The sequence below is a fragment of the Rhamphochromis sp. 'chilingali' genome (assembly GCF_963969265.1).
Source record: "Rhamphochromis sp. 'chilingali' genome assembly, chromosome: 18".
Taxonomy (NCBI): Eukaryota; Metazoa; Chordata; class Actinopteri; order Cichliformes; family Cichlidae; genus Rhamphochromis; species Rhamphochromis sp. 'chilingali'.
Window position 1 is genome coordinate 32,377,262 of NC_137945.1, and position 12,390 is coordinate 32,389,651.

Below are 12,390 nucleotides of genomic sequence, written 5' to 3' on the forward strand. Positions count from 1 at the left end.
ATAAAAAGTAACAACAATATCTGTCAATGTGACTCTGATTTGTAGTTTTCAATTTAATTTTTTTATACTTTGAAAAGTCATTCCCATTAGGACTATTTTTTAAAATGTAAGAACTAAAGGAAGTTATCAAATTATTGTTCAGCTGAATCTATCCCATGAATTTTGCTGCATGTTCTGATTGTTGTCATGCAGTCTGTTGGTCGACTCACCGATAGATGATGAACAGTACCAGTCCGTTCCCAAAAAGGCTGAAGACAAATGTGAAGTAATAAAGGATGGACAGTTGAGCTCCCAGAATATTGTCCCCGTCCCTGCTACATGGTTCAGGTGGTGGATACGACCCAGTGCTGTAGTCATAGTCATATGATGTAGTTTCCATCTTTGTGTCAGAGAAATGCAGAGAAGTGTGAATCAAATGTAACACTGTTCACGATGCGGTCGATATAAAATTGAAATGTTAAAATGTTTAAGCCTAAAGTATAAATGAGCAATAAAATTCTACAAGCTGGAGAACCTCTGGAGAAATCCTGTTCCCCACGAGTTTGAAGGCATTTTAGAGACCCAAAATGTAGTTTTAGTGGAGGTTTTACAGTTAGGTTATGTTTAGGGTAAGGTCAGGGTTAGGCAAAGCATTATGTCAATGAGATCCCACAACGATATGAATAGACGTGTGTGTGTGTGTGTGTGTGTGTGTGTGTGTGTGTGTGTGTGTGTGTGTGTGTGTGTGTGTGTGTGTGAATGAGAAGAGAGTGTTGCAAGAAAGCTCAACACATCAACACGCACTCTGAGCTGAGTGTAGAGCTGTGTCAGCACATTCAGTTCTCAGTTGATTTGGTAATATTTAGCAAGAGTGATCTCTGTCATGAAGATTTTAACACCTAACGTGAGCCTAAACTGCACAGCTAATAAACAGAATAAATATTTGGTTGTTCATCTAAACAACACACGATGCCATGATCAGTCATCTAATCACCAAATACATTAATTTCTCTCAATAAATCCAAGTAATTTCTCCTTATTGAAATGCTGTACTGCTCTCTGGCATTTAGTTCCCGGTATTTGGGTGGTTTTTATTTGCTATTGGACTGGATTTGTCAAACAGAACTGAGGTTCACAGAGACAAGGTTGTGTTGCTCTAAATGAATTTGAAAAAGTCTAAAACAGTATTTAAGGACAGAATGATGTTGTTCTTTTGATGTTGATCTTTTCTTAAAACAATGGTATTGTGATCTGCAAAAGGGTCGGACTATTGCAATATTATTGTAAAGGGAAATGTCATCATTTACAGTAATGTACAAAAGTGTTGACTCATTGGCTTCAAAAACGGAAACATGTGCAATGATTTATTGAAACATGTACAAAAAATACATGGAAATATAGTATATGAGGCAATAACAGAGTTTGTGTAATTCTAATGAATTTCACAGTCAGTATGAAATCATGCTTATTATTCAGCATAACCCATCAACCATCTGAGGCAAGCTTTCTTGTAAAGTTTTAATGTAGTCTTCAGGAATAGTTTTCTAGGCTTCTTGAACCAACCTACCTGCCACACAGCATCATTGAGACTGTATGTTGTACATCATCAGGCAGCTCTATCACAACCAGAACACCAGCCCATCAGTAGTTTGCTTTGTTTTCAAACAGACAACAGTCTAAGTGAACTCCATACGTCACTACAAACCACGTGCCAATGTTCAGTCCACTCACTGGTCAGATGTGTCTGGGACAGGAGCAACTGAAGTAAATACAGGAAGAAGTGCAGTTTTCTGGACTACTGAAGAACATGGAGAACTTACATTCATTCCACGGATATTTGCTAGCCTGTACAGACCCTTGCACATCTATAGTAACTTGCCACATCCCAGAATTCAAAGCATATGGTGGAGATATCATCTGAATTTCAGGAGCGGGACCACTCCTCCTTCACGCCCCCTCTGGCCTCAGCCTATAAAAGCTCCCAATATCCAATACCCGCTGTTCTCATTTTCATGCTCCACCCTACCCCCCCTTTTTTCTTTCCTCTCTTCTCCTGTCCTCTCCTCTCTTCCTTTCCTCCCTTTATTTCTCGTTAGTACAGGGGGTTCTGCCCGGCCCGAGAGCCGTCACCAGTCCCCTTCAATGCCTTCCCCAAACCGCAGCACTAATCACACTTCCTCATCCCTCATTGCTCATTGTTACCAAGGGAGTGGTCCCTGCGAGTGAAATGTTTTCTAGTTCAAACTTATAATGTACACCTGGTAGTTAAGTCGAGGTTAGATCACGCTTAGATCATAAACAAAGCACTCTGGAGTTTTATGGAACTGTACAGTGTCTACACCATAGTGCAATTATTATGTTCACACTTGCACAATTGCTCTGTGCAAAGGGGGGAAACAAACCAGTTTGACTTAAACAGACTAAACACTGCAGATGTGATAACATCTTTAGTTAAACTGCAGGTATGTCTTAAAGACATAAAGACCTGCATGACCTCTAATTTTCTGCTTTTAAATTCAGATAAAACTGAGGTTATTGTATTCGGCCCTGGTATCCAACGAGATTCTTACTCTGCATGGCATTACCTTGGCCTCCAGTAACACTGAGGTATGTTGGAGTCCTTTTTGACCAGGATATCTCCTTCAATGTGCACATGAAACAAATATGGAGGACTGCTTTCTTTCATTTGCACAATATCTGTAAAATTACAAACATCCTGACTCAGAGTGATGCTAAATAATTAGTTTGTGCATTTCTTACTGGACTACTATAGTTCATTATTATCAGGCTGTCCTAAAAACTCCTTGAAAAGCCTTCCGTAGATCCAAAATACTGCAGCAGTTTTACTAACAGAAACCAGAAAGTGAATGCATATTTCTCCCATACTGGCTTCTCTTCACTGGTTCCCACCAGTCTATATTTAATCATTAATCATCATTATTCTCTGTATGTCTTCCACAGTCTGTTTTTCTCCCATCACCTCCAACCATTTGCAGCAGATGGCCCCTCCCTGAGCCTGGTTCGTCAGAGGTTTCTTTCCACTAAAAGAGAGTTTTTCCTTCCCACTGTTGCCAAATCCTTGCTTAGATGGGGTCATTTGATTGTTGTGGTTTCTCTCAAATATTGAAGGGTCTTTACCTTAAAATATAAAGGGCTTTGAGGGACTTGTTGTATTTTGGTGCCTTGTATGAATAACATTGAATGGAATTGAAAATGAACATAGATGCACAAAACATTTCTCATTTTTATTGTAAATGTCATAATGAATTCTGTTTAATGCTTTAAAATGGTACGTTTTCCTGTTTCTAACAGCATATTCTTTTTTCTTTATTTAGTAAGAATACAGGCAATGTACAGTTTTCAAGAAACTATATGAACAGTGATGCTGGCTTCAGAGCCGATGGTAGTGTGTATATTGTTTATAAACCAGAAAAAAAGAAGCACATCAGCAACAAATAACAAGTGGAAAGCATCTGTGTTAAAAAATATCCGGGACATGAAATGGAGAAAGTTACAGCCTTTTGATTTAAAAGTGTTGATTTCATCAAGTAATCAAGAAGAGTGCATTTACTCAAGACTGATAGACATGAAACAACCGTTAAGTTAAAAAAAAAAACAATTTTTCTGATATTTTACATTATCATTAAAAAAACTCCATCTCTATTTACTCTGATTATCTTTGTGTATTACTAAAATTAGTTTGACTACCATGAACTAGTGTGTCAAATTTCAAGAACTTCTGCTGTTAGGCCTGAACACTGGTCAAATATGACTTATTTGGCAGATTGTGACTGAAGTAATAGAATGTAGAGTTTTATCTCATCAATATGAATCTGACAACAGCTTTGACCTGAACCACAGGAACATTTTGGTGACACTAGTTCTTTGAAATCTCGAGATTGATTTAATTCTTATACATCACATCCATTTTTCTATTCCAATCATAGTATGAATTTACCCGTATATGTAATCAAACTTTACTAATCTCCAACTTGAATTGTGAAACATTTGCAAACACTGATATATAACATTTCTAAAACTCGTTTCTTGTACTTTTTGTGGACATGTTGCTTCTGCTGTTTTGACTAACAGAAATGTGTCTCTTTAACTTTGGGAAGTGTTTCACCAGGAGCTGCCTGAAATAGTTCTGGAATTTCTTCCCAACAAACGTGTAGAAGACGGGACTGATGCAAAAGTAAATGTTGGCAATGTAACGAGTGATTTGAAGCGCATAGGCCTGTTTCTGTTCTTCCTCGCAGCTTGTTGGTTCATCATACATCAGTACAATATTATAAGGGGTCCAACACATGAAAAACAACAGCACAATGATGAATATCAGCCGGACTGTCTTGAACCTTGTTACAATCTTGGACGACACAACCGTGATTGTGATTCTTGCATAGCAATAGACAATTACAACCAATGGGAAGATAAAGAAAAGGAAAAGCTGAATGTAAAACCCAGATAATCTCAAGGCATCCACATCAATATTTGGAATGTAACCAGGATATTCTTGACACAGAGTTTTGTTATCAATATTAGACGTAAAAATTTTATGGAGAATCATTGGTCTGACACATGCCAAACCACTGACCGCCCACACCACAGCGCAGGAGAATACTGCATAACTTCGATTCCTCACTTGTAACAGACCCACCGAGTACACAACTGCAAGGTGTCGGTCAAAGGTAAGAAGAGCTAGGAAGAGGACAGAGCTATATAACCCTAGATAGTAGACACTGCCAACAATCTTGCACATAGCGGTGCCAAAGATCCAGTTGGAGAGTTGCATGTAGACTGCCATGAATGGAAGACTACTCGCAAAGATCAGGGAGGACACCACCAGGTTCAACAGGAAGATGTTGGTCACAGTGGTCAGCTGTTCAAACCTAAAAGGGAGTCAACATGAAAAGTTATTATATGTGTAAAATGACTCATAAGTAAAGCATTATAAAACAGCTGTAATTCTCTCTGAGCTCAGGCAGTTTACAGGCAACTGGGATCTGTGGATTGTTTGGTGATACGTCTTTAGAATCAACCTTTTTCTGGAGGTGATCATACCCGTAGAATCTGAGTAAAGGTGTATTTTTGGAGGCCGCAAAGAAATTCAGTAGGAACTTCATGAGGGGAGCATAGAATTAGAGCAGAAAAAGACGATATTTCTAGATTCTCGACTTGATGGAAAATAAGTACGGTCGACTTCCACAAAGTTGTAGTTCAGAGTTCACAGCATTATTACATTATTATACACACATCATTATGTACTATTCAACCATAAGAGCAAAGGCTCAAACTCAGAAACCTTTTGGTGTAGGTGTGGTCTCTCTCTCTCTCTCTCTCTCTCTCTCTCCCTCTCTCTCTACATATGTGTCTGTGTGTGTGTGTGTGTGTGTGTGTGTGTGTGTGTGTGTGTGTGTGTGTGTGTGTGTGTGTGTGTGTTGGGGGGGGGGTCATTTTTTGAAAAAGCTCTGTGGAGCAGACCGACATTCGAGGGTTTCTTTGGCATGAGAACATTGTCATTCTTTTTAAAAGCACGTTATTCGTATTTGTAGTCCACAGGAACACATGAATCTATGTTTTTCCACTTTTTCCAATAAGTTTCGAAAATGTTGGAGCTTGGTGTCCTGTAGTGCTGACCAATGTGTGTAATGTTAGTTTAACACAAAGAAAATTCAGGGGTGAAAATAACATTTCTAGCTTTTGAAAATGTTTGATAATAAGAGAGAGTACCGCACCAGCAGCTTTTTGTGGTGAAAAGCAGTTTTGCATCCTGTGCAGAATGTCTAGACAGCCAGTGTTATTTGTTAGTTGAAGGAAAGTCTAAGAGTAAAATATTACTTTTCCTAATTTTTCTTTGCATTTGTCCAGATCCAGGCTGTAATCAAAACTAAGAGAATTGGTGTTAATATGAACCCTACTGCCCTAGAAACGGGAAATATATTTATCTTGAGGTCCAATAGTTAACAGGACGGTAGATTGAGTAGATTGTACCTCAAGGACAGAAATGGATATTTACTCCACCATGCATACCAGCCCTTCTTTGTGATTTTATGGAGATTACCACTTCGTGGCTAAGTTGCTGTCAATTCGAATTGCTTCTGCTTTGTTACAACACCACTAACAACTGACAGTGGCATCATTACTAGCAAGCAAATGTCATTACTTGGACCTTGTTGAACAGCTGGCATCTTATCATTGTACCATGTCTATCCCAGCTACCATAGGGTAGCATGTCTTTAGACCATGGCAGGAATCTGGAGCTGGAGTGAGCTGGAGTGAGCTGGAGTGCACACACATGCAGAACATGCATGTTCTGTTGCTCTTGCTTTGATCCAGAGGCAACACTGTTCCGCACAGACCCTCTGGGTGTGAGGCAGTTGTTTTAACCACTGACTCCTGCTGCCCCAGGAGTCTATTGTACCTTGACCATTAACCCTTTTATGTAAACTTTCTATCAAAGGAACCTCATTGTCTCAGTCTTTGAATATAGCAGATGGCGGGAATTATGCCACTGCAACATATTTTAGGGACTGCCTGACAGTAAATATATGGGAAAAGAGATTAAATTATAGCTAACCATTGGAAACAACCCACCGTTAATAGATAAAGAAAAAATTGTCAACTCAACAGTGTGCTGAAGAAGCAGTTAGAAACCAAAGAAGCCTGAGAGAAACGCAACATGGGTCTGGGGCTCTTGCTCTTGCTCTTTTCGATCCAGCGCTCAAGCAGATTTTGTTGAATTTCTCCCTGACATTGCTTATTGTGTTTTCTGTGAACACCAAAAACATCTTTAGATTGCCTGCTCACAAAGGTAGAACTGGAAAAAAGACGTCTGGTAGACAGTGGCTTTTCAGAAAGTAGAGCATCTTCTTTCCAGCCCCTGAGGTATTCTGTCACTGTCTTCCACTGTCTGTGGAAGTAGTATGGCTTCATCATGTTACCCTGGTCGTTGTATTTCTGACAACCGCATGACATTTTGTGTCAAATCCACCTCTGCTCCAAAGGGTCTAAAAGCCTGTCATGCTCCTTGCTTTTGTTGCATACTTCGTCCATTTTTCAGGGAAAAATGTCCGAGTGGAATTCTTTTGGAGTATATAAAGATTAATATAAATTGCTACCATATTTTTATTTATATTTTTGTCTGTTTTATGTCCTTTCACCTTTTATTATGCACTTATGACCTTTTACAGTCTAGTATAACATTATATTGGTGCTTCATAAAAAATTTAAATTAATTATCAAGAATCATGACGGCTGAAAAAGTTTTCATTCAGTTCACTGTGTAGTTGTTTATAGTGAAAGAAACTGAAATGCAATGTTTAAACTCTTTGGTTTTTTTTATATTATAGTTTTATCTTTCATTTAAAGTTCCCATTGTAAGCTAAACAAAAGTGAAATTCCTTTGTTTCAGAAGTCTGAAAAGTAGTTTTTCGTTTGTTTGTTTTTTAAATGTCCTGTTTTCCAAAGCACCTCAGTCAGGCAAAGTCTCCTTTCCAGTACCCTGGTTTAAACCTACCCATGGAGACTGAGAAATGGTATCCCCCCTATTAGATCACACTCTTCAATTACCAATTATCAAGATGATCACCCATTGTATGTATAAAAATATCAAATTATATCCAAATTATATCAATCCCGGTAGCCAAGTTTATATAGGTTCTCCTCGTGTATCGTGTGGAGTATGTGATGATGGGAATTAGGTGAATTATGTGGGATCAATAAGATGTTGAGCAGGGGTAGGAATTAATAAGTATGTTCATACTTCTTCCTACTCCTTTTCAGACCAAACATTGTTACATTATGTCAGACGATTTTGTTTTATTTCATTATATATTTTTTGTTTATCTGAACACATACGTGTGTGTGTGTATATCTACATATATATTCGTATCTGTAAATGAAAATATATGTAGTGTGTATATATTGTTTTTTGTTTTATATGTCTGAAACAAATAAAGATACAATACAATACAATACAAATACCCCTTCTTAAAAAAGGACATAATCCCAACTTCCATGCAACATTACAGAGGGATCTCAGCCAAAATAGTCAGACAACATCCAGAACCGCGAGAAACTCAGCATGGCTTTCATTCACCCCATTGGTCCTGCCACCAAGGAGCTGTTTAACCGCTTCAGTGACCTCACTCCCAGTCTAGCCAGTTTGTCTCAATCACACTAGCTCGGATTCCTTTCCCATGAGAGGTGTGATGCTCTGGGTCCCAAAAGTTAGTTTCAAACCTTATGCACACAACTGCAGCTCAACTCTCATAGTACCACACCCCTAAAACACCTCCTGGGAGTGATGGGCCGGCACGAGGGGAAAAATGTAGGTCATATGGCTCAGTACTGCAATATCAATTCCTCCGATATTGGATATTTATATTCTAGAGTTGATTATCATATTAAAATATTTATATTTTCATAATTTGGGGTAAATTTGTAGTTGATCATAAAAAAGAACACAGTGGAAAATAACTATATTATTGGGATTGTCTAAATGATTAATAGGTACCATTTCTTCTTCCTCCTGTCATAGCAATACACGAAACATGCGAAACACGGCTGTATAAATGCCTCAGGCTCACGTGTGCTCACTCATTCAGTGGACGATGGACGATCATCGTCCACTGAATAAAGAGGACGAGAGGGACACGTGCTGCTAAAGAGAGATAGCCAGCGCTCATGGAGTCCTTTGGTGCTGCAGGCAGGCTCTATCCAGGTACAGAGGGAGAAAATGTTGAACTCTTGGCGACATGTAGCACTACTGCTGAATTTCGGAAATTGGAATTACGTCTAGGCTTAGGCTTTTTGTTTAAACTTCCCTTCATCCTTAAAACCCATTTGTTCAAATTAGTAAATATGTTATTAAAATAAATGCTACAATAAATAGCTGTATGAGTTTAGCTTGAAGTAATATGTATGACCCTGAGATCACCTCGCATCAACTCAGTTGGCCTAGATTTAGCCAGGTAAGATTGTAGAGTAGAACATTTAATAAATGCTAGGTATCATTACAAAGTACAGAGCAGTTGCAGTAAAACAGCCAATGTAGGCTTTAAAAAAATAAAACTTCAACTCAGAAATATTTCATACATAGATAAAAACACATATCTTTAAATTTATTCTAAATTGTATTAATATTTTCAATCAGTCACATTTTTTGAGTGATTCTAAATTCAGTGTTTTTTAAACCTGTATGATAATTCTTCATAATTAATCATTATGAAAGGTATGATTTTTAATACAGTACTTTTTACTTAGTCAAGTCAGATGGCTTTATTGTCATTATAACTATGTGCAGTGGTTCAGTACACAGTGAAGCAAGACAGCGTTCCTCCAAGACCATGGTGCTGCAAGCTACAAGTTTTTCACAAAAAAAATGCACAAAAAAAACAGTGCAATGCCAGAGGTACAGAACGATACAGACACAAGACAGTGCAACAGAAATGTGCAAAAGACTGAGCAGTGTGCAAAGAGTAACTTGATGTGCGTGGTTGTGCGCGTGTGTATGACATTGTGCAAATAAGTGCTTGGTAGTGACGTATATAATATCCCGAATAGCAAAATTAGTATGGCCCAGATCTGGCCCACACAATGTGCTTGAAGATGGCCCACAAACCACAAAAAATGATGGCCCTTTGGTGGCCCAGATCTGCCAGAGGTGGCCCACACATGGGCCAGCACAAGGCCAGTTGCAGACACACTGGTGGTCCTGTGCTGGCCCACGTGTGGATTACCTCTGTGTAGACTGACTGGTGCCATGACACCAGTCAGTCCGAAGTGCCAGCTTGATGCCAGATCCGGGCCAGAACTGTTTTCTATGAGCCTGGGCCACATAAACCAAACCACAATCAGGTCAGATGTGGCATGGCATCACATAAACAGTGCCATCTACGCCAGGCCTGGGATGTGTGTGATGTGTGTGTGTGTCAGTCCAGTCACTGAATGTTCAGGAGTCTGATGGTTTGGGGGGAGAAACTGTGTCTCAGTCTTGCAGTGAGGGCCCAAACGCTCTGGTACCTCTTGCCAGAAGGCAGCAGGGTGAAGAGTGTGTGTGAGGGGTGTGTGATGTCCTCCGCAACGCTGGTGGCTTTGTGGATGCAGCGGGTGCAATAAGTGTCTGATTTTCCAAACGTGGTATAGCCAAAACAAATATAGATCATAGTCATCTGCTCTTGTAGTATGAGGAAGTTGTGTATAAGAATAGTTCACCCTTATTTGTATTTATTTATTGGATTAGATAATAATTTTGGTGAGATGCAGTGTAAAATGTCTGGAGGGTCAAACAGTAAAGTTTGACTGTCCAGTTTGACAGACTTTGAGAGACTTGTTATGTTTTTTTAAGCAGTGATGTACATAAATCCACCCACAAGGTGGATTATGCAGTGATAAAAAAGAGTTGGATGACGTTTGTCTGGACTGTGAGACACGTAAGCTGCTTTTCTCTTGTATCTCTTACAAAATAGCTGCTTGAAGTTTTTTACCAGAAGTGACAGATATTGCCAAATCAGTGAACACTAACAGGTTAGTCATGTTAGCTATGCACTCCTCTTTAATTGCCAGTTAAAGTTTGTGAAACTTAGGATTGTTGTATATCATAGAAACATGTAGAAAAGAAGAAGAAGAAGTGAGTGAAAACTTTTGACCACAACTGTAGGAATTTGAGCCTAAACTAATATTGAAAGTTAGTGTAAATAACAGCTTATCTGAATACATATAATCAAGCAAGTTAAATCAGTACGAAGTTTTGTTGGACAACTCACCGGTAGATGATGATGAGGACTATGCCATTGACAGTGAGATTGAAGACAAACATGAAGTAGGACAGGATGGACAGTTGAGCTCCCAAAATATTGTCACTGACCCTCATGCATGGTTCAGCTAAAAGCCCAGTGCTGTCATAATATTCATATGTTGGAGTTTCCATCTTCTTCTCAAATGTTAACAGAGAAATCTCTCTGTCAAATGCTTGAAGAAAAGTCTGTCACAAATAGAAACCCAACTATGGTGCAGTGTGCTTTGTGGCTCAGCTGCAGAAGTAGGGGTGGAGCAGTTGGTTTGGGGTGTGGTATCAGGGGAGGCTGATTCACACAGCTGACTTCCATCATCTGACCATGTCTCCCCATTTGAGTATGTTACAACTGTTCATGGCATGAAGCAGGGGGAGGGCAGCTGCTGCAAAGACAGTTTGAAAATAAAAACAGTCAACCTACAACGCTGTGCGCGTGGGTCCTTTATTTTGTCGCAGTGGTGCCGAAACCCAAGCTGCAGGCCGGGTACAGCACAGTAGAGAAAGAGTGCCTGGCCATCCCCCTGGTTAGGGTTAACTCAACCTACAACACTGTGTGTGTGGGTTCTGTATCATGTCAGAGCAACTATTAACAAATCATTAGAAGGACAAACATTTTTTTATTACTTGTGTATGACAGGAGGAAGACTTACAAGAAGAATACAACAAGAAGCCTGAGGAATCTAAACAGATGTGAGAATCATACTACTGATCTTAATGATCTTATCTGTCTTTGCCCTCTGCTCGTCTGACAGAGGAGAGGACTTGCTTGACTCAGTGTGTTCAAGTCACTCTATCATAAATCCTCAAAGATAGAGGAAGTATCACAAGTGTGTGTGTGTGTGTGTGTGTGTGTGTGTGTGTGTGTGTGTGTGTGTGTGTGTGTGTGAGTTTGCTTGTGTCAAAATTGGGGACTTCTGTCAGCTCACACACCAGTCAATTGGGGACACCTCTACCTTTGGGGACCAAAACCACCGTCCCCAATTAGATTTACCTCTAACAACGTTCAGCATGCTCTAAAACATATTTTAATCCAAAAATCTCACCTGTCCCCAAAAGTGACATTTTTTAGATTTTTTGTGTATGTGTATGACATTGACCCCAAAAATTTTTGCAATCTGTGTATAACTCTATGTTGCCCCTAGTGGAAGTGTGTGAAATTGCAAGAATTTCCACTGTCCCCAAAAGTGACATATCTTGGATTTTTTTGTGTGTGTATTACCTCTCCCTAACCCTTATATTATTATAGTGTAAGATTTCTTTTAATATATTGATCTTTTTTGAAAATCTTATTCAACATTCTTCTGTATGAATGGTTTTATATAAACAAACATTTGTTCTCTTGACTAAATAATAGAAATCAGTAGACTATTTAGTAGATTATATTTTTAAAGGGTAAAGAAGACACTAGAAAATACAAAAGAGTCATATTTCACGTAATTATGATATAAATAGTTTTAATATTTTTTAAAGAATTATTTGGCATGATGTGAAGCAGATGCATGAAATAATGGAGCACTTTAGGTTCATATTTGCTTTCTGAACTGCAGCTTGACATAAATTACTCTAAATTCTTGATACTTTTAGTGCAAAATATTTAAGATGTTTCTTGAATTTCT

General features: G+C 38.9%; 1 protein-coding gene across 1 annotated transcript; it reads right to left on the bottom strand.

Annotated features, from left to right (window-relative positions):
* Positions 1–3,323: 3,323 nt before the first annotated feature.
* Positions 3,324–10,941, bottom strand: LOC308385744 (C-C chemokine receptor type 3-like). The gene is made up of 2 exons (XM_080864876.1): positions 10,746–10,941; positions 3,324–4,868 (listed from the first exon to the last, which is right to left on the bottom strand). The coding sequence occupies exons 1-2, from the start codon at positions 10,907–10,909 to the stop codon at positions 4,013–4,015; spliced, it is 1,020 nt and encodes a 339-aa protein (XP_080721002.1). The 5' UTR covers positions 10,910–10,941; the 3' UTR covers positions 3,324–4,012.
* Between the last annotated feature and the right edge of the window lie 1,449 nt (positions 10,942–12,390).

Bases quoted from the DNA above. Each gene is read 5' to 3' on its own strand.
- LOC308385744 (XM_080864876.1), bottom strand. From the start codon at position 10,909: ATGGAAACTCCAACATATGAATATTATGACAGCACTGGGCTTTTAGCT. The intron at 4,869-10,745 runs GTGAGTTGTCCA...ACTCCCTTTTAG, and splicing joins GTCCTCATCATCATCTACCG to GTTTGAACAGCTGACCACTG.